General features: G+C 45.6%; 1 protein-coding gene across 1 annotated transcript; it reads left to right on the forward strand.

Moving 5' to 3' along the window:
• The first annotated feature begins 399 nt into the window (after positions 1-399).
• LOC133109438 (espin-like protein) lies at positions 400-20,934 on the forward strand. The gene is made up of 10 exons (XM_061218761.1): positions 400-693; positions 1,857-2,050; positions 4,763-4,949; positions 5,761-5,943; positions 7,877-8,008; positions 9,021-9,162; positions 9,330-9,595; positions 11,986-12,141; positions 17,142-17,706; positions 18,908-20,934. The coding sequence occupies exons 1-10, from the start codon at positions 400-402 to the stop codon at positions 20,932-20,934; spliced, it is 4,146 nt and encodes a 1,381-aa protein (XP_061074745.1).
• Positions 20,935-23,371: the final 2,437 nt, after the last annotated feature.

Consider the following 23,371-nt stretch of genomic DNA (forward strand, 5'->3'; position numbering starts at 1 on the left):
GTGTACCACTCCGTTCGGTCATTTACAGTAGTTTACACATACGCCATGTATAGTTTTCCATAGGCTATAGTAGCGTTTCAACAGCTGTCCATGGACAAGCTTCTAAAGTATCACCTCTCCAAATATAAAACATTGTCCTTCACCGCTCTGAACATCCAAATAATAGCTTTGCTATGTTTTTAATATTAGCACGTGATACTGTATTATTCAGAATGTAAAATATGGGAATAAGTTATCCATATTAATAAAATCCAATTCTGGACAAGATAATCAGGACATTTATGATGGAAAATAGATACATTATAGTTTTGGTGACAGCTGATACATAATAGTGTTGGTGAGAGCTGTTTATTTTGATGGGACCGTGCAATACGCATTTTGGGAGTACCAGCCGTTAGTATGGTGGTAGAGAAGGCCTTTCTTGCCGCACGGCAAGGGGATATTCAGACTCTGAAAGTGCTCTTTGCTGAGAAAGTACTTCACAAAGATGTAAAGGACCCTCTCGGAGCCACTCCAGTGCATCACGCTGCTCGGTCCGGCAAACTCACCTGCCTGCGCTACCTGGTGGAAGACGCCGGGCTACCTGGCAACTGTCTTGCCAGGAATGGCGCGAGCCCAGCGCACGACGCCGCCGCAACCGGCAACCTGGCTTGTCTACAGTGGTTAATAACGCTTGGAAGATGCAGGGCTTCGGTAAGTGTTTCATTATTCTCTTCGCTTTGTGATAAATGAGAACAAACTATTAAACAAATAGCAAATAGTTGTTCTCCTGTATAAACGAAATGTTCGGAAAGATGTGGTCTGGCGAACCACAGTAAAATCTCTTTCCTGCGCACTGTAATAAATTAGAACCCATTAGGGGCTACATTAGTATTAGCCAGTAAGTGCTTTGTTCGCCTGGTATTTAGAATGAAAACATGTCGTAAAACATTGGTACTCTTGATAGAGGCACTTTATCACCAATTTCATTGAAGACTCATTCAACGAGTTTATACTGTAACATCATTAAATAAATACTTGTTTCTGGAATGTCAGCCATTTGAGTCTATATAATAATACACGGTCTGCATTAGTAATATTTATTGAAATTATCTTAGGGACTGCCATCTTCGTACAGGACAGCAATAACTGCTGCCTGTGTTTCCGAGTTCCAAACACCTTAAATCTTCTGTGCATAGGATTAAATCTGGTTGCTTCCGGTTCATAGGTCCCTGAACTGCCTTGGCTCATAACCCAGTGACTGAGGTGAAAGTAGCTAATCCTATAATTTAGTTTTCCCAATGTTGCACAGTGCACCATATTCAGAAAAACTATGAATATATTACAGCAGAATATCATCATATTTTCACTTTCAATAGACATTTTGTGATATTGCATTGTGTAGTACTAGCCCCAATATGTAACATTAGGCAATAGGCACAGTCCCTCGGAATTAGTACCATTTTCAATTTATTTTGATCTTGTAAACTTGTGATTTTCATGGTCTGGAAAAGGATTTGTGTTGGCCTATGCATGACGAGGACAAGCACACGTAAAATCACTGATTTACAAACTGACTTCTTGGTCCCTGAAGAGTGTTAAGGCTCTGCTGAGGATTTAGGGAGGATCCTATATATAGGGCTGAGGTGGATTATGAGGACATCCTGACAGACTGACCACTGAGAGATGTTGTGTGGAAAACAGTTCCACTCCTTTCAGAGGGGGGGGCGCAGTCTCTGCTAGTTTTTTTAGATTTTTGATATTCAATCAGCAACCGATTTAGGCCTTGGAAGCAAGGTGTGCAGAATCGTTAGCCAATCAATGACCTAAGTGCACATACACAGGCAGACACACATAAACACATATCCTTTTGGCAGGACAAGGACTGCTTTGGAGCCACTGTCCTCCACCTGGCCTGCCGCTTCTGCCACCATGAGATCACCGACTGGCTGTTGAAGGGGAACAAGGTGGACCCCAGCATTCCCACAGATACAGGGGTGCTGCCTGTCCACTACTCTGCTGCCAAGGGAGACCTACCATCTCTGAGGCTTCTGCTTGGGCACAGCCCAGGGTAAGAGCATAGGACCGCTCTAATACAGCATAGGACCGCTCTAATACTGCATAGGACCGCTCTAATACAGCATAGGACCGCTCTAATACAGCATAGGACCGCTCTAATACAGCATAGGACCACTCGAATACAGCATAGGACCGCTCTAATACTGGATAGGACCGCTCTAATACTGCATAGGACCGCTCTAATACAGCATAGGACCGCTCTAATACTGGATAGGACCGCTCTAATACTGCATAGGACCGCTCTAATACAGCATAGGACCGCTCTAATACTGGATAGGACCGCTCTAATACTGCATAGGACCGCTCTAATACAGCATAGGACCGCTCTAATACTGGATAGGACCGCTCTAATACTGCATAGGACCGCTCTAATACAGCATAGGACCGCTCGAATACTGGATAGGACCACTCTAATACAGCATAGGACCGCTCTAATACAGCATAGGACCGCTCTAATACAGCATAGGACCGCTCTAATACTGCATAGGACCGTTCAAGTACATGGTAGGACCGCTCTAATACTGCATAGGACCGCTCTAATACTGCATAGGACCACTCTAATACTGCATAGGACCACTCGAGTACATAATTGGACCACTCTAATACAGCATAGGACCGCTTGAGCACAAGGACTGCTTACACCATAAGAGGATAGCACCACTTAAAAACAGTGCAAGACCATGCAAACACAGTAAAGGACCACTCCAACACAGGGCAAGAGCATTCAAACAGCATCGGACCACATAAACACATGGAAGGACCACTCAAACGGCATTTATTCACTTTAATAACAGAATTACAATTCATATAATTACTTTATTCAGTTAAATAAATAAAGCAAGCAATTAATAGTATATAAAAACCAGTAATCATTTGGTTTTCTGTAGATGTCACATTCATGTTTCCTGTTTGCAATTTTATAACAAATTTAATAGCTTAAATGTGTGAAGCCATTTCAAAATTTTGCCCTGCTAAATTTTGATATTGCACCACCATGCCCTCCACAGCACAACAGGGCATTATTCAGTGCATTAAATTAGGCAAGGTTTCATCAATATTGTCACGGTAATATCCAAAGTTACAGCTGCAATTGGGGAAAGCATCTGGTTGGATATAACATTTTTATAGGAAAGCTTTGTGCTGCAAGAACACAGTAAATAAACATTATGCAAGTCATCAATTTGCACAAAGGAAACCATAGACCTGTCACAAAAATTCAGCAATCCTCACTTATTTCAGAGAGTCTGGTCGGTTTTTCATGATAAAAAAAATGATGTAAACATGTCAAACCTAGAATGTTGTGCAGTGACCTCACCGATGAGGTTTCTGTAAGCCTGGGGGAAGAATAGATCCATACTTTACAGCAGGAATGTGCACAGGAAAGATCTGTGGAGTTAATTAGTGCAGCTTAAAAGCTTTTCTGGGGCTTAATTACAGTGTGGGTCAAAGGAGGAGGTGGGGCTTTGTCAACAGACATCATGTGAAAGCCCACCGATCACAGCCGCAGGAATTCTTCATAGTCTGCTTGCAGCAGAAAATGTTTAATCCAAGACGTTTAATCAGAGATTTACATTTGCTCTCCTACGTGAGTCAGCTCCTTATTGGCTGATGGGGTTTGCACCCCTTTCCATAACCTGATGACAATAATTTTAGATCCCAAACATAATTCATACATAATTAGCATTTAACTGAGATTACAGACACAGGTGTTTGTCCATTCTGTAAGGATTCCCTCTGCAACTTAAATATCTCAATATGGTCCATTTCATTGTCCATGTTATAAAAATTCCCAGCCACCTTTATTTAGAGGATGTTGAGAAAAAAGGTTGTATGATATTATGACGATATTAACTTCATTATCTACAGGACATCAAATTGTTTCTGTGTGCAGACGCATTTGAAAATGTAGGTATTAATGTTACACTTTCAGTTTTTTGTAAGATGTGAAATATAATTTGGCACGATGGTAAGCATGAGTGTCTAACTGCATAGTGATGGCCAGGTCCCTTCCGTTTATCACAGTGCTACCCACGTGTTGCTGCTTATATTTCTGTTGGGGTAAAGCTTTTATTTAAGGTCTGAATTATTAAAACAGGAACAGCCACTGAAACAAAGTCAGGCTCTAGCGGGCTGCCTACTGGAGCGACACCTTTAATTATAATTTTTTTAATAATTAAGGTTATATCATTGAACCTCGTTACAGTTGTAACTGAAAACGACCATTGGGCAAGGTGTTAATGCAGTCCTAGCAATACCTGTTTGAACAGCAGAAACCACAAGCCCCGATGGCACACCTGTGTGTTTCTGTTACAGCAAACGGTGTGTAGGCGAGTGTTTTTCATGCATGTAAGAGTGTTTGGGTGAGTCAGGTTGGTCAGTGTGTTTGCGTGTGTTTGTGTTACCATAGTATCTTATGCCCAACTCTCTGGCCCTTGCTTGTAGGGGAGAGATCTCAGCGTAGATACACTCATAAATGATTCAGGCACTTCCGCACAGTTCCTGATGAAGATTCACTAGCTGCTGATTATCATCAGGACTCTTGTGTTGTCTGGGGATTAGTGACTGCAGTGATGTGGCCTATAAGGATTTCACAGATGTGTGAAAGATGTGTGACGTCTCACCGTGTCCACCGAGTCCGTTACCGTGCAGTTATTACCCCCCAGTGTCGACCCTTCGGTTTTCCTGTCTCTGCTCGACATTCCAGCGTGGTCGACGCCCAAACAAAAAATGGTGCCACGGCCGTTTATTTGGCTAGTCAGGAGGGTCACCTGGAGGTCGTCCAGTACCTGGTGAAGGACTGCGGGGCGGAGCCTCGGGTCAGAGCCAATGACGGGATGACTCCCCTGCACGCCGCCGCCCAGATGGGACACACCATGGTCATCGTCTGGCTGGTGAGCGTCATTCCGTCGATAACGGCAGCGCCTCGTCCACGAGTGGGGGGGTGATTCCCTCTCGGGTGATCTCTCCCCCCAGATAAAGCTAGTAATGGGACTACCAGTGGACCGGCTGTCGCTTAGCCTTTCAGATCTAGGATGGCTTACGTGGTTCTACCTCAGGCCCGTTAGTCCTGGCCATCTGCCTGCCAGGGTCATCAGTGATGGAGAAAGTGTCCAGTAGAGGAGGCAAAAACGCTGTAGAGCAGCGGTTAAAGCAAGCGCCACAAATGCACATACACTCACCGAGCACTTTATTCGGTATTTATTAGACTTATTCTGCATACCACTGTTGTAATGTCCGGTTATTTGCGTCACCTTCCTCTCAGCTTTGACCAGTCTGGCCCTTCTCCTCTGACATCTCTCATTAACAAGGCATTTCTCTCTGCAGAACTGCTGCTCACTGGATTTATTTTGTTTTTTTGCACCATTCTTTGAAAACTCTAGAGACTAGTGTGTGTGAAAATCCCAGGAAATCAGCAGTCTGATAGTCAAACCACCTCTGCCACCGACAATCATTCCACAGTCAAAGTCACTTAGATCACATTTTTTCCCCATTCTGATGGTTGATGTGAACATTAACTGCTCCTGACCCGTATCTGCATGATTTTATGCATTGCACTGTCGCCACACAATTGGCTGATTCGATAATGGCACGAATAAGGGGGTGTAATAGAATAAAAATGTTCCTAATAAAGTGCTCTGGCAGTGTATATTGCTCTACAGCGCGCGCTAGCTCACCCGTGCCCTCGGCTCGGTCTCTCTGCAGATGAGCTTCACGGAGATCGGCCTGTCAGACCGGGACGGCGATGGCGCCACGGCCATGCATTTCGCCGCCAGCCGCGGCCACGCCAAGGTCCTGAGCTGGCTCCTGCTCCACGGGGGCGAGATCGTCTCCGACTGCTGGGGCGGGACCCCCTTGCACGACGCCGCGGAGAACGGGGAGCTGGAGGTGCGTGACCCCCCCTCTGCTGGAGCACTGGCACCTCACACAGATCTGGACAGGTATAGTGCTGCTATGCAGTCGAGTGTCTGAAGAGCAGTGCAGTGATGCAGCAAGGCCTTTTGGTGATGTCACAGAGTACAGCATCAATAGAACAGTGCAGTGATGCAGCAAGGCCTTTTGGTGATGTCACAGAGTACAGCATCAATAGAACAGTGCAGTGATGCAGCAAGGCCTTTTGGTGATGTCACAGAGTACAGCATCAATAGAACAGTGCAGTGATGCAGTAAAGCATTTTACTGATGTGATACAGTCATACATATCATGGAGCCAAAAGTCCAAATACAAAACAGCCAAAGAAATCCCGAAAACAAGATAATCCACACAACAAAAAATCTGTATCTGCAATCTAAATCTGCAATTCAGGGATTCAGAGAGGAATCCAGCTCTCTTAACCCCACTGTAATTTATAGTTTAAAGTTTTATTTAATGTGAGCGCACATCAACACATTGTGACATTTAATGATGAATTTACATGTCACTGACCCAGACATAGTAGTTTGTACACTGGTGGTGGTGTCACATTTTACTGAGGGCGTTAAGAACGTTTTATCCTTAGTCCAGCCTTTTCTGCTGAGGGTTAAAAAACGTGGCTACAGTTCTCCTCCACTAGTGTGGTTTTGTATTACGGTAATAGGATTATTAAAGGAATGCGTTCTGGCTTCCAAAGCTGCAGGCTGTACCCGTGTGTGCTGGCTCAGCACTGTTCTAGTGCTGAACACTACCGTAAGGGTTAAATCACCTTACATCACCTTAAATCACCTGCTGTCATTACTGACACTGCAGGCACTGTGGAGACACTGCACATCTTACCAAAACTAAACTGAACTGCCCAACCTCCTTTGGAGGGGAAAGTGTCAGCCTTTGGAGGGTTAGTAGGGCAGCTGCCATTTGTGTATGTTGCAGGTAACTTTCTCCTTGGTTATTATTTGGTGTCCAATGGAATATAATCTGTGGGTGGTGTTACAATTTTTCTTGGCTACATTTTCACATTTTAATTATTTATTGTACAGGAAGGATGAATTCCTCACACATGTACAAGATGTTAAAACATACACATTGAGTACACATAAAACCTGGGCCCAACTCAGTTGGAAAAACTGTTTAACAGTGGGTTTCCTGTCCTGCAGAAGAAGAAAGAAAATCAAACTTAGTGAAGAATGAGGGGGTAGAGGACACGAGGCTACTCCTTTTGGAATGTATAACCTACAGCCAGGGAGGATAGCACGACCCACACATGAACTTTATGTTTAGGCTACCTAAAGGTATTCCCGCTCAACAAAACAATAGCATGGCTTGTTCCCCATTACCCATTATTACAGCCCAAAGGCTGCAGTGGGCTGGGTCTACATTACAATAGGGCATTCCAAATTTGTAAGGAAACTGGAAAAAAGTTTTAAATATATATTTTGAGAGAATACCACACCACACTGTACTATCTATAAGACAGCTGTAGTAGGACACTGAAAGGAATAGACTGACTTCCAAAGGAATAATGAAATGTTATACAAGCCGATCAACTGGGAGGCATGTGTGCGTGTGTGTGTATGCGTATAGGGTTATAGACGTTAATTCAATCATCACCCGACTTAATCTACCACACCTTCTAATGATCTTCAGTCACATAGTTGCCTGCTGTAGAAAAGGCATTTTCCACAGCAGAAATTCAATACCTGCAATTGGCTATATAGCAGTTAGGTAGCTCATATATTATTTGCATTACTTTGTACTAGATGGCTTTGCACAATGAAGACGAGTGCAAAGCGAAGAATAAAGGAAGGATTTAGCACCTGGACATCCAGGCAAGCGCCACTTACACTGCAGAATCAGTCTATTGAGTGCAGCACTGACGCTGTGCCGTGACTCTGCTCTCCACTGGCAGTGCTGCCAGATCCTTGTGGTTAACGGGGTGGATCTCGGGTTTCGAGACAAGGACGGCTTCACAGCAGCAGACCTGGCCGAGTACAACGGACACGCCCAGTGTGCCAAATATCTACGTACTGTGGAGAACATGGTGAGAGGCCCTCCCACTGCCAACCTGCTGTCTCCTCCCACTGCCAACCTGCTGGCCCCTCCCACTGCCAACCTGCTGGCCCCTCCCACTGCTAACCTGCTGTCTCCTCCCACTGCTAACCTGCTGTCTCCTCCCACTGCCACCCTGTCTCCTCCCACTGCTAGCCTCTCCCACTGCCATCCTGCTGACTCCTCCCACTGCCACCCTGCTGTCTCCTCCCACTGCTAGCCTCTCCCACTGCCACCCTGCTGACTCCTCCCACTGCCACCCTGCTGACTCCTCCCACTGCCACCCTGCTGTCTCCTCCCACTGCCACCCTGCTGACTCCTCCCACTGCCACCCTGCTGTCTCCTCCCACTGCCACCCTCTCTGTATCCCTGCCTCTTGAGGAAGTTTGATGGTCATTTGCACTGAAAGAAAACATGCCAAAGCACACAGCAGTCAGACACTGTGCACCACAGGGTTCTGCTTTAAGTGTAACAGCTGGCTGCCAGATCTTGTTCAAGGTTTGTAGTCCACTGGATGAGTTATAGCTCCCTGCTAAATGGGCATGGTGCTAAACCAGATTAGGTTTACTATGAAGCTGCTTGATCACTAAATCAATGCAACCGTCACCTTGACCAGAGGAACTTATGATCATCTGCTGAGCTTTCCTCCAAAAGAGCTACTCGGTATCAGACATTAACAGCCAATGAGAATGCCTCAACTTCCACTACCATGCCAGACAGGAAATAGCCTCACCAGTTTGCCAGTGTTAAAATAGCTAAACAAAATCTTAGATTTCAGCCCCAGCTAATTCCAGAACTGGTAATTAGTTGGTTGAGGTAAAAGTGACATCAAATCTATTCAACATTCAGCATTCTGTGACTTTTTTTTCCCCACATATTTTTTCATTTTGTTATTATTAGTGCCACCTGTGCTCATGTGCGCATCTGTGGGTACGTGTTTGTATGCCTGGCTGTGTATGTGTGTGTGCGTGCGTGCGTGCGTGTGTGTGTGTGTGTGTTTACAGAGCGTGGGGCACCGTGTGTTGTCACGGGACCCCTCAGCAGAACTGGAGTACAAACAGCCCGATTCAGGCGTCTCTTCCCCACACACCAACTACGACTCCAACAAGAGGAGGAACACAGCGCCCCCTACAGGCAGCCATACAGGTCAGCGTTCTCCACCGTTCATCTCAAACATCCCTGCATTGGGAAATAGTCCACCGCAAATGTAGCATCTGCACTGGACGAAGAACGTTGTGTTTGTCCTCTGAACTGAAAGGTGTGGACAGTGTTGGTTGTGAAAAACATTGCTCCTGTGTTTGTGGACCCTACAGACATGGACTCCTACATGGACCTGCTGAACCCAGACCAGGCGACCACAGCACAGAGGAAGGACGTGGCTCCGCCACCGCCGGCCTTTCCTCCCCCGCCCCCTCCCCCGCCCGACGCCCAGCAACACCCCCCTCCCCCCCCGCCCGACGCCCAGCAACACCCCCCTCCCCCCCCGCCCAGTTACGCTGCGCCCAGCCCCCCCACAGACCAGGCCTCCGCTGACATCTACCTGCAGGTGAAGAGTAACCTGCGGCACGTGGAGAAGGACGTGAGTTAACACAAAGGCTAATTAAAAACTAATTATTAACAAGGGCATACATTTTCACAGCACTGTACATACAGACAGACAAAATTATCTTTATTTTCACATACATGCACATTGCCGGGTTAATATTTTTACCATGAGCAATATCAGTGCAAGGCAGCACGGATGGTGCAGTGGGTAGCACTGCTGCCTCACAGCAAGGAGGTCCTGGGTTCGAATCCCCGTCGGCCGGGGCCTCTCTGTGCGGAGTTTGCATGTTCTCCCCGTGTCTGCGTGGGTTTCCTCCGGTTACTCCGGTTTCCTCCCACAGTCCAAAGACATGCAGGTTAGGCTGATTGGAGAGTCTAAATTGCCCGTAGGTATGAGTGTATGAGTGTATGAGTGTGTGAGTGAATGGTGTGTGTGCCCTGCGATGGACTGGCGACCTGTCCAGGGTGTATTCCTGCCTTTCGCCCAATGTATGCTGGGATAGGCTCCAGCCCCCCTGCGACCCTGATCAGGATAAGCGGGTTCAGATAATGGATGGATGGATGGAATATCAGTGCACACGCACAGATTACTGTACAGCACAGAAAACGGGACACACACACACACGCGTGCACAGCCACACAAGCAACCACTTCATCTTCGCCGAAGGAGAGGTCATCTCTGAGCCGTGAGACTGGAGCTTGGGAAGCCATGTTTCACCCAGTTTTGGACAACGGGCTTCTCGTGAGAGGCAGCAGGGTTTCACTGCTCAGCGATTGGCCGGTCGGCAGGCGGTGACGTCGCACCGGCGCGATGCGATAGGGCAGCTATGCTGATGAGGGGCGGTAAGGTGAGAGGGCGGCTGTGGTGACACGGACACCGGGGACAGGGCTCGGGTGACGGGAGGCTCTCGGTGGCGGGCTGTGTGGATCCAGCACAGGCAGAGATCAGCGGAGTCGAGCCGCGATGTTTGCCCTTCTTGCCTGGGTTGAGGCATCAGTGGCCCTGCAGATAAACGGCAGGAACCAAGGAATGTTCCAGAAGGGTTTAGATTTGTTTTACTTTGTACACTGAAGGGGAGGGTGCTCAAGGTAAGTTCGTCCTAAGGGTTTATTCTACAAAAGGCTCATCGCAAATGTATTCATTTATTTTTAACCACTTTTCACTCTTCTATACTCAAAGAGTTGAAGACGGTTTATTATTTTACAGCTCTCAGATTTTTTGGTGTTATTTTTGCAGTCAATTACTTTTATAATAAAGACTTGGGGATAATAGTAAGCAGAGCCTGCCTGGCGGACTGTAGTCGCATCATAAGCAGTATTAGCAAAAGGTAGCACATCATTGAAAGGAGGTCACTTTAATGTTTAAAACACCTTTATCAGACTACAGTATGTGAAAGTGCCATTTCAGCAGTTCATGACCATAAGGAATCAAAAAGTGCAGAGAAACTCGAGGCTGCTATGTCCCTTGTATGAAGCGATAAAGGCTAAAGGCATGTATGGGTAGAATCACTCTAGGGGTGAGGCATGTTTGAGCTCCAGTCATGGACTCTATGTACCTAAAAATGACTAAACTGTAATCTGAATCTTTGGATGCAGTCTCTACTGAAGTGTGTAGTTGTGATACTGACACATTTATCAAAACTGCTAGTTTTCTGAGTAGTATTCTATCAGTTACATTACTCAGAACTTCTCAAGACTTGCATCAACTCCCTGAAATCTTTTCACCTTCAAAATTTCACCACTCTGCAATGGTAACCAGACCATTTCTGAGTTTACCAGTATGGTTTTTATTAACAAAGGCACAGTGGTTGCACTAGCCAATGGAACGCTGCATCTTCAGAATGTAGGACATTGCAAAATCAGCATTTTAAAGAAATTCACCTGCATTCTGGTAAAAATAACTTTCTGCCATAATATGGCAACTCACAGTAAAAGCATAATAAATATTGTAGATTATTTTATGATGGTGAAGCAGGATGAAATAGCAGGCTTAGTGGGGCGAAATAAGATATAAATAATGTTTTGCTGTTATGATCAAAAAGTTTGCCACACAAGATTAATATTTACAAGACCTTGGGGCAGTGTCTATTTAAATGTACTCATGTTGAGCAAGCTAGCTAGGCCGTGACATCTTCTTTTCAACTTTTCATTCAAATTAAGAGCTTTCTCTTGAAACCTCGACACAAATGTCAGACACCAAAAGACGACTGGCTCAAAGAAACAGGAGTAATTATTTTGTTGCAGTTCAAGTCTGGGTCCATTAAAATCTTATCGTCCATTATAATCTTAAAAAGACCACGGAATGTCTTGGTTTATGGAACGCAGTGTATTTTTCCCAGCATCTTGGTTCTTTTTTCTTGTGTTAATGCAAAGGCTGATGACCAACGTTAATTGTACACTATGTCTTCTTTCTGGAATAAACAGACTCCGAGAAACAATCCAGACAGGTTGCGAAGGGTCGACTCGAACAGGAAGTCCCGCAACTTCAACAAGCAGCCCAGCACTGGGGACTACTACAAGGCCCTGGGCAGTGACCCGGCACAGGACCGAGGGCCGAGAGCCATGGTGCCCAACGAGCAGGTGAGCCGCCTGCCTCTCAGCACCAGCACACAGACCTCAGGCATCGACAGGCAGAGAAGATCCTGCTCTGCAGCAGAAACTAGGAAGCCACCTTCAAATGAAAAATTAATGTGGATGATATACACCGGTTGTAACTTCACCTGGTTTACAACGGGGTACAGCAGGATGGCACTTGTGACACTGAGGAAACAGGCTAATTAATGGTATGATTAAATATGCATTCAACATCAACATTTAACATTAATATCAGCATTGCTGTCACCTTATCAATTGCTGACTTGTCAGGTGTGAAACAGTGTGTGTGTGTGCGGTATGCGGACAGTGAGATGTTCCGTCATGGTATATGGTTCTTTTGGGTACACAGTGGCTTTGTGTGGTTCTATATGACATTATGGGGTGGTTCTGTGTGGTGTGGGATGGTCCATTCAATGTGTGGTTCTTGTGAGTCATTGGGACTGAAGGAATGTGTATTTGTACCCAGGGTGCTGTGCTGTTGGAGGAGCAAGTGGACACTCTAGATAATGGGCCTGCGGAGGGACAGCATCCTGCACTGCCTCCTCCACCCCCTCTCCCCTCTGCCAACCCCCCTCCTCCCCCTCCTCCACCACCACCGCCACCACCACCACTGCCCCCAGAAACCCCCGCTCCAAAGAGCACTGATCAACGCCGACCATCCTCCTCTTCAGGAAGTGAGTCTGTTTCTTTTTCTATCTCCCACTCCTTTGGGGTCTAAAGCAAGAAAAATGTACACTCCTATGCAGGTGGAAAGATATATGGTTCATATATTTCGGTGCGTTGGGTAATTTCAAGTACAGTGATTAGATAAAGAAACCATTCACAAGCTCCACCTGTACTTACATAGAATTTTGGTTTGGAAATTCTGTCCAAAACATCTAAAACATTTTTAATTGATAATGAGTTGGTAGCAATTCACTTAAATTGAATTCCAGCTAATATAGGCCAAGGGTTCTGGAAAACACAGGCACTCTCTTCACCTCAGAGGAACTGGGGCAGAGAAACTGACATGGCTGCCCTCCCAGTGCCTGATTACACTTTAATGTTGTGTCCTTGGTTACGGTTACCTAGGAAACAGGTTCACCCATTAGCCTTTTTAGGGAATTACTCTTTGGGCCGGTGATGTAACCGGAAGAAACGGGGAGTGGCCAGGCTGCACAGTCCTTCAAATTACAGTCACTTAGCTTTCGTTTATCCACAGAGACTTACAGAACTGGTTCAAGTGGTTCTACTTCAAGAAGAGTGCAGTAATTAACTATTCAAACATACACACGTGCGTGCGCACACACAAACACACACACCACAGAATCCAGTTCCCTTACGGTTAAAGCTCTTCGCTCTTCATGTCCAAGGTAAAGTTCTCTATGACTGCTAAGGAGATGCTAGGAGAAACTATGCTAGGATGCTAGGAGAAACTATCCCACAAGTCAGATCACATGGGCCAGTTGTGATCACAGTATGACCAACATACCACAGTCATGAAAATCTGTACAGTTAAATTTCTATCACCAGATAGATTTCTTTTTAACCAAAATGTATACCATTTTTCAGTTTTGTTTCATGTAAACTTTCTTAATAAGCAGTCGCACGTGTACAACACGTGAAAAAAAATGAAACACATGAAAATATTCAAATACAGAACCAAGATTTTCTTGAGGAAGCGCTTGAACTTATTTTTCCTTTTCTAACAGCATGACACACGTTTCCCTTAGATCAGATATGCATTTGTGTCACAATGTAAATGCTGTAAGATCAGGTCTCTGTGTTTTCTTTCTCATGTTTATGAGCTTTCCTTCATGAGATTGGTATTTGTGGTCATAAAGGAAGTTTTTGGTTTAGGTTACAGCACTCGAGTTTTCAAATTTAAGTGAACATTCAAACACTTTCTTAAAATAACAATAAATCTTTCTACTGTATGTTGTGAGCCTTTTCCAAAATGTGCCATCCTTACATTTCTACATAATTAGTTATCTGCAAGTGTTTTCTTCTTTTTTAACCCGTGTGTCTTTCGTTCCGGTTTCCTTCCCTCCTGTATCTGTGCGTCCCTCTCTCACCCATTCGTCACTGTATTTCTGTTTCTCTATCCCTCGCTCATTTCTGCCTGCCACAATCCCTCTCTTCCAACACAACATGCGCTCCCGCACTTTTTGTCCCATTCTTTATGGATCTGTCCAGAGGTTATAAGCAGACCAAAGAGAAGTGAGTACTATGAAGGTTTCATTTATTTATTTTTGTTGTATTATTGTTATTTATTATCAGGAGTTGGAAAATACAGATATTTTTCTGTATTTTATCCTTAAACTATAGTGATGTGGTTACCTTTGTTTGCACTGGTTATTGCCATTCTGTTTACCACTGTGTGGGAAAATTCACCGGGAAAAACGACTTGCTCTCCGCACAACATTGTGGGCATTGCTGGTTCTAAACAGAAGTAAAAACTTCTGTTTAGACATTGCTTAAATATTTATGCATTTGGTTTTTACTATTTGTGACTTAAGATACTGATTAGTACTACAAGGCCAAATTGGACGGCAGACAAGCGATCACTGAAACTCTGTATAGCTACTACTGCCTATTATCCAAGCGAAGACTACGTATCTAATTATGAAACAATGCCAGCTTGTTATCGGCAGCAACAAGCAAATTCGATATAGTTTATATAGTAATAGCTATTTTCTTGCTGTTGCTGAACTGGTATTGTTTTCTAACTAGATAAGCAATAGTATAGCGTTTCAGTGATCGCTTGTATGGAGTGCAATTTGGGCAGCTAGACGTTTCTTTTATCTCTTCACGTGTTCAATCATCCGTGTTCAGCTAAACCTTTATTTGTCTCAAACTGTAAATTACAGTTGCATCGTTTGTGGTGGACTATCATATCTTAGTTATATAGCCAGCTAGTTACGTAGCCAAATAACTTGCTTTCTCACAATATAGTTGGTTAGCTAAAGTGAAAACTTCAAAAAGACAAAAACATATATAAATAGTGTTGTGTAGCACACCAAAGTAAAGATTTCATAAAATCACCGGCGAAATGTTCGGCGAACATTTTCTTACTAGAACATTACGAAAAGACGGAAGGTTCTGTTGCGTTTGTCACTGTCAGCTTTCCAAAACAGTGCACGAGAACACTCAACTGTATAATAACGCTTTACATTAGGCGTTATTTTCATAGACTGTGGGAAGCATAATCAGTGTTGTGGTTTCAGGTGGCCTGTTGTTGCAATTCCTCTCTTGACCGTTAGGAGTCCGAAATTACCTATTGTACCTTTAACAATGGCTTCAAAGAGAACCGCTAGCTCGAAAAAGTAGGCAACCAAACAAGCAATTCTCCCGTTCTCCCAATAAAAGACACCACTGCAGAATGCAACCGCGATATTCACTCTAAATCAGGGGTCGGCAACCCTGGTACTGGAGAGCCGCAGGGTGTGCTGGCTTTCGTTTCCACCTTAAAATAAGCAACCGATTCAGACCCAAGAAACCAGGTGAGGTGAGTTAACTGTGCAATCAACGGCTTTCATTGATCAATTAATGCCAAGTAACAACGAAAGCCAGCACACCCTGCGGCTCTCCAGGACCAGGGTTTCCGACCCCTGCTCTAAATAAACACAAAACAAAGTTTCACTTCCCTCTGTCCAGTTAGAGGTTAATGTTTGCAGTTTTGAACACATTATAGAAAAACAATGTATTTGCACTGACCATAAATTAAAAGTAGGCTACTTAACACACAGGTAACGTTAGCCATTAATTTTATAAGCCGTTTTTAAAAACTCACACCACTATAAATTGGGATTTGGGAGCATGTGCACATACCCTGAGTCCGTTGGATAAACAGTTTTGAAAAAAGGCGCCAGCTCTCCATTTCAATACCGGATATAAAGTCGCTCTGTAGGCCTAGCCTAATTTTGCACTGGACAGCAAAATATCAGGATGTTCAATCGATCTAAGCAATGTCTATTCTTCAGAAATAGTTCTGTACCATTTATTATTTTTGCGATGTCAGGTTTTTTCATCATACAAAAATGTATGATTTAAAAAAATATATTTATGAATAGGATATGACACAAAATACTGTTCTGAGTTAACACGTGAAGAGTAGCCAAACTTTATGATGATATTGAGATTAAAAATATAAAAATACAGTGGAATGCAATAATATTTGTACGTTACTTTGAGTGATTGCAATATTGGTTTATGTATTTATAATTGTTAATTTAGCCTGTTAATATGATTTTTCTGATCTCCAAGCTAGTTAATACAAGGTAGTTAAATTAGTTCTCAAACAAGCTTTTGTATACATTAGACTGAAGTTGTGTCTAATGAAGGAATGTTAAAAAAATAAAAGTTTTATTTTTTAAAATCTTGTTCCAACCAACACAAGTCACCATTCTCAAGTAGCATAATTAACACTGAATCACTTCTTAGCCTTTTTTCCAACAATGAATCACTGTGTCTGCAGGCACAAAGTCATTCAACATGATGTCCCCGACCGGTGACAATGCCGAGCTGCTTGCAGAGATTAAGGCAGGGAAGAGCCTGAAACCAACACCCAACAGCAAGGGATACATCACTGGACACAGCAACAGCACAGGGAGCAGCGTAGCTGACACCAACAGCACCTCAAGGAACAGCGAGGTGGTGTTTACACATCTACTTCTCAGATTATGTTTCATAATCCTGTTGTTTTTATACACATTAGGCACGTAGGCCCTGGGCCTGTGTGGAGAAGTAAACTTTATGTGAAATATAGTGTATGGAGCTCAGATCACCATGCCATATACTGTATTAAATGCTATTAAAAAATGTGTATTGCGGTGTGTACAAATGCATGTATTGTGTGAGAGAGTGAGTAATGTGGAGGTCCATATATAATGTTCTCTTTCAGGCAGTAAGAACCTCTGGTGTTCTAGGTGAATGCACAGTGAAGTCTACAATCAGTAAAAAATGTGTGCAGCATCCAAAGTGAAAATGGTTTGTCCTCTTTCCAGGTGGAGGCCCCTTCACCTCCGCCTACAGCTCCCCTGGCACAGCCTGCCTCCCCACCCCCAGTGTCCCCTCCCGTCGTGTCCCCTCTGCCAGCATCAGCCCCCCCACCTGCCCCCGCCAGTGTCTCCACCCAGAAGCCCCCATCCACCAACAAGGCCCCCTCAACCCAACAGCCCCCATCAACCCAACAGTCCCCGTCAACCCAACAGCCCCCATCCACCAACAAGACCCCGTCAACCCAACAGTCCCCGTCAACCCAACAGCCCCCATCCACCAACAAGCCCCCGTCAACCCAACAGTCCCCGTCAACCCAACAGCCCCCGTCCAACCACAAGGCCCCATCCACCACCAAGCCCCCATCCTCGGGTGGCAGCGAGAGGACTCCCCACACACTCAACGGCAGTGTGGGTTTGGGGTACATACGGAGGGGCAGCCTTGTGGACGTGGAAGCCCTGGTGCCCACCCACGACGAGCAGGGCGTGGCCATCCCGGAGTGGAAGAGGCAGGTCATGGTGCGTAAGCTGCAGGCGAAGATGCAAGAGGAGGAGGACCTCAAACGCAAGGTTTGTTGAGTCAAAGGACGCAGCATGGGTTTGAGGACTTGCATGTGTGTGTGTGTGTGTATATGTGTGTGTGTGTTTTATTCTGTTTTTTTGCATGAGTTTTCTTCATTTATTTTTGGAAATTTGTAAACACAACATACAGGCATATGAAGGATATGAAGTTGAAGTAGCAACTGAATTAACACTACCCACAAATGCGCGCACACACACATTATTCAAACTCAATTCTAATTAATCGACCGTTAATTGTGCAAATGTATCATATATTCTGCATCGTAATTCCAGTCTCACAGAAGTGCCATGTGTCCCACAAGTTCCAACCCAAGTTCCATATTAATACTCTCAAACATACTGGCTGCATAATCACTTATGAATGCTACTTCTCAAAACTAGAACTTGTGTTTTGATTTGTCAGAACATATTAACAATTTCCATCTAAATTGAATGCTGTTGCTCGTCTGCAGACAGTAATAGGACTCATTTGTCTTAATGACATGAAATGAGAACTTGCTGCTACCCAGATATAATAAATAGAAAAGGAAATTGTCATATCCTTTAAATAGTTTTGTGCATGCGTTTTGTGTGGGATTGTATTTTGAGAAAGCTTTGCTAATGCGTGTTGTCATGGATATTTACAGAGAACACTGTAGATCCCAGTATTAGCCTCTTTGTCCCAGCAGTTGCGCTGGTTTTAGATACACTGATGGAGGTGCAGTTCAATTCTCTAAAAGAGGCTATTTCCTGGTGACTGTACATTGTAGCTCTAATATGCTACATGCTGATTCAGTGGTGTTGTGCATCGTCATTGATTTGTGGTACAGAACTAATATTTTCAAATGGCTTACTGTCAGTTGTGCAGGTCTTTGATTCTTCTGTTTCTTTTAATCTTCTTCATCTTTTTCATCTTGTTCTTCTTCTTGGTTTGGCACTTGCCAATTACAATCTGCAAAACAATTTTAATTTGTTCTGACATATCATATAATAAACACGCAGATTGTGGATTTGAGGTGAAATCTCCCAAGTGTTTCTCCGCTCCGCTGCATCTCCTGCTCTGCACTCTGCCATTCGGCCCTGACTGGCCAGCCCACCACTGAATCCATGTAAATAAAGAACCGGTGTGCAGTGAAGCTTTCAGCCCACCAGTGGTGCAGTGCCCTGAGGGGCCGTGCCTCTCTTACTCTGTTTGACCCCCCTGGTGTAGTTAGCGGCCCGGGGGTACGGCCAGCCGCAGGACTGGCACTACTCGCACACCCACAACGCCATCCTGGGCCCGTTCGGGGAGCTGATGACGGAGGCGGACCTCATCCGCATCGAGCGGCAGATCGAGAACCTGCAGGTGATGCACAAGGTGCAGGCGGTGGAGAAGGAGCTGGAGCAGCTGGAGCGGGAGCTGACGCAGCTGCTGCCCGTCTCCGCCGCGCTGAGCCACCACCAGCACTTCTCCGTCAACCCCCGGCAGGTCCACGGGCAGGCGGAGGACCTCCCCGAGTGGTGCAGCAAAATCTCCACCCTGCTCAAGAACATGGCCATCCTGCTGGCCACCCTGGGGGGCAAGGAGATAGACATCCTGGACCTGGTGTACTCCGGGTACATACAGGAGGAGCGCAAGGACCCGAGGGCGGTCCCGGCCGACCCGGCCCTGCCCCTCGTGCCCGCCAACATCGGCCGGTCCCAGTCGTTCTCCACCCGGGAGGACGTGGAGAGGGAGATCAAGCAGTGCGGCGTGTCCGTTAAGAACCTGAAGGCCAACTACGAGCTGCAGAGCCAGCCCAAGTCCGAGGTGCCAGGCGACAGTGCCGGCAGGGTTTACAAACGCAAGAGGTCCCTGCCTGTGGGTAGCGAGCTCTCGGGCCACAGGTCAGAACCCATCTTAGAGGAGGACTACGTCGCCTCTACGGAAAATGTCCACTGGTCCAATGCGAGCGGACCTCCGCCATCAGGCGCTACGGGTGCGGGTGCGGCCTTCAACGGAGAGGCTGTGACCACTCCCCCTCCTAACGACGCTCCTCTTAACGGCGAATCATCAGTGCCCCTGGAACAGCCCATCCTGGAACCGCACCCCGAGCCCCAGCCCGTGGAGCCTCCGTGCCAACCCGACCAGCCTACGCGCAGCCTGGAGGTGCAGACAGACCTCAGCTACATGCAGGAGTGGACGGACCTCAAGAAGGAGCGGATCGTCTTCCTGTTCCTGGAACACTGGAGGAAATACACCTTTGCTGGTGCCGTCAGGCCGCGGTTACCAGGGCGACAGAGCAGCACGGGCAGCGCTGGGGAAGGCAGCCAGCACAGCGAGGATGACGAGCTGATCTACCTGATGAAGGAGAAGCATGTGGTGGGGAACCTGATCTGCCACTGGAGGACAATCTTCAGCCAGGTGCCCAGCAGGCAGATCCGCCGGCTCAGCCGAGCCCAGATCATCTACTGGCCCCAGCACTTCCTTCCGCACGTCAACGGCATGCCAGTGGCCTACGACAGCCTGACCCTTGACCTCTTCATGCTGGGCTACTTCCAGCTGCTGGAGATGACCATGACACGGACCGAGCGCAAGTTCAGGCACCTGCTGTGCTTTGAGATGTTCGACCGCGTGGGCACCCACAGCTGGGAGCTGATCCGTCAGTTCCACCGGGAGGTGATGGAGGAGCTGGAGGCCGGGAGGCGGGTCTGGGCCAACGGCTTTGAGGACATAAAGCAGAGGTACTTTAGGGATGCCACGGAAGAGGTGGTGGCTGACACAGTGTTGCCCCTGACGGTGGCCCTGGACCCTCCTGCAATACAGCCTGAGCCTGGCCCTGGCCCCACCCCTCAGATTTCACCGACCCGTAGGGAGAGCTTGTGCGACGCTGCCCCCGTTCCCAGTGAGGACAGGAACCCCCCCACACAGCAGAGAAAGGATAGTCTATGTGTCCCAGTCCCCACTCCTCCCCCTATGCAGGACAGCAACGGTAGCCTTTCTGACCCTGTCCCTGCCCCCGTACAACAAAGGAGAGAAAGTGTGAGTTACTCCGTCCCCATACCGGATAGGAAAGAGAGCGTATCGGAACCCGCCCCCCGGCTGGAAAAGGAAACAGCAGGGGGTTCGGCGGAGCAGCTGACTCCCGTCCTAGCGACCCGTAAGGACTCCATTCAGGTGAACTCCGATCTCGGAGAGTTCAGCAATGAGGAGATCTGCAGGTACATCGACCGCAGCTTCTCCTTCTGGAAGGAGAAGGAGGCAGAGCTCTTTGACATGTGACCTCCTCCCGCACAGTGTGAAGTCAAAGGGGGAAAAAAAAACACCTGTGTAAAACATAGAGAGACTACAGTTCACTGCCTCCCGTACACTGGTGCCCAAAGAGCAGTAAATGGGTCATGTATCCCAGCCACCCAGCTGTGCTGTTCAGGCTTTTGTAAGATTAAGTAATCCAGAGTTTAAGAGTCAAAAGATATTGAAATTCCAGTTCTGTCTACCCATTGCTACCTGAAGACTGATCCTACAGTACAGAAAAAATGGCTGCTTGCTAAACATATTTTCTTCTAAGAGCTCCCACTTACATACTACGGGTCATTTTAGGCTCAGATTTCCTAGAGCAAGCTCTTTCTTTTCTTATTTAAATGCTCAAGCTGGAAATGCATCTTACTGAAGTGAAGAGATACACCCTAATCAATTTATACATTTTATTTAATGCAGCTTGTAAATTGTAGGTGTTGCTGGCTGACTCATTCTGTCAAGGCAATGGCTGACTCATTCTAGTGTTTGGATGGGCTCCACAGTCTGTTATAGAACTCAGACCATGCAGGATTGTTTAGTCATAAATCCTACTTTTTGGAACTTTGTAATCCTTATTTATTTCTTGCCTCATTTTTAATTCAAAGTTCTATTTCGAATCCCTTCAATATGGAAGATGTAGACAAGCAGTTTCATTCTGTGAGCAACTTACTTACTTGCAGCCAGTGCTTCTCCACTTGCTGAGGTACACAAAGGAGTCGCTGGCAAGACTGCAGGGGCCTCACTGACCAGAGGAGGTGCTATTATGCGATGACGCAGGAAATACCCTGCCGATGGCAGCTCTCCCTCCTTGAGAAATGCTGAGGCCAATTTCTGCATCCTCTCTGTGGGACCCCGCAGTCAGTGCTATTAGAATGGTAAAGCTTGAATTTTGGACCATTTAGAGCATTATTGTAGCTATAGCCACTGCTTTTGCTGGATGAACCAACCAAGAGTCCCATAATGTTATATTTTGAGAAAAATATAACATTATTTGTTCTATCTGTACTTCATGTTTTTTGGGTTGTGAAGTACCTTGCTTATTCAAAAGGTATTAAGGGGGGGATTGAGAAAAGGATTCACATTTTTAAATATGTCCTTGCATTTTTATACGTGCAGTTGCAGTTTGTGTGATATTATGTGTTATTAAGTGATTATGTATTTTCACATGAAATATGTTTATGTTTTATGACATGTGAACAGATGTTTTTGAATTTGAAAGTATTACATAGCTTATCTGTCTTATCTAAAATGATATACATGACTCAAGTTCTATTTGCATTTTTATTGCAATGGCTGAATTTGAGTTCAGTATGAATTCTTATATGCGGTTTTTGTGTTACTGTCGACACCAGACATGAGAAAAGATTTAACAATTTAAGAGGGCATTTGGATTTCATGGTAAGCCACATGACCATGTTCAAAGAGTAGTGTCACATGATTATTTTTCACCAAGTAAGAGGTGCTCCTTAGAACTATGTATTTTTCATTGTAGATAGCAGAGTTATAGATAGATTTAATTAGCAGAGGATATTTCACCTTATGAAAGTTTACTTTAATTACTGGCACAGCATTTTACAGTAATGTCTGAGAATATAAATGTTTTGGGATGAGCACAAAATGTTAATCTAAAAAACTGACTGCACATAAATATACTGGTCCCATCGCTGAAGATTATGTGTGTGGTTTCTGGTGTGTGTGTGTGTGTGTGTGTGTGTGTGTACATGCAGGTCATATGAGTGAATATTTACAGAAGGTGTTTGAGTTAGGGAGTGGATGTACATAGTGTGTGTTTACATGGGAAATATGAGTTAGTAGGGGTGTGAGAATGGATCTGTATCTACAGTGTTGTTTTAAATGGGTGTTTGAGTGGAAATATGCGTGGGTATTTACAGGGGGTATGTGACTGGATGGTTATAGTGGGTGAGTATGCTGGGAGGGGAATACATTTATAGTGTGTGTGTGAATGCGTGTTTATAGTGGGCATGTACAGGGGGTTATGTGACTGGATGTAACAGTGGGAGTTTATAGTGGGTATGTACAGGGGGTTATGTGAGTGGATGTAACAGTGGGTGTTTATAGTGGGTATGTACAGGGGGTTATGTGAGTGGATGTAACAGTGGGTGTTTATCGTGGGTCAGGGGGTTATGTGACTGGATGTAACAGTGGGTGTTTATAGTGGGTATGTACAGGGGGTTATGTGAGTGGATGTAACAGTGGGTGTTTATCGTGGGTCAGGGGGTTATGTGACTGGATGTAACAGTGGGTGTTTATAGTGGGTATGTACAGGGGGTTATGTGACTGGATGTAACAGTGGGTGTTTATCGTGGGTCAGGGGGTTATGTGATGTGAGTATGTGTGTGGATGCATATAGCGGGTATGTGGGTAGATGTTTTCAGGTAGTTACAGAGAGGCGTTCAGCTCA

The sequence above is a fragment of the Conger conger genome, chromosome 14, assembly GCF_963514075.1.
Source record: "Conger conger chromosome 14, fConCon1.1, whole genome shotgun sequence".
Taxonomy (NCBI): Eukaryota; Metazoa; Chordata; class Actinopteri; order Anguilliformes; family Congridae; genus Conger; species Conger conger.

Bases quoted from the DNA above. Each gene is read 5' to 3' on its own strand.
- LOC133109438 (XM_061218761.1), top strand. From the start codon at position 400: ATGGTGGTAGAGAAGGCCTTTCTTGCCGCACGGCAAGGGGATATTCAG. The intron at 694-1,856 runs GTAAGTGTTTCA...TCCTTTTGGCAG, and splicing joins TTGGAAGATGCAGGGCTTCG to GACAAGGACTGCTTTGGAGC. The intron at 8,009-9,020 runs GTGAGAGGCCCT...GTGTGTTTACAG, and splicing joins TACGTACTGTGGAGAACATG to AGCGTGGGGCACCGTGTGTT.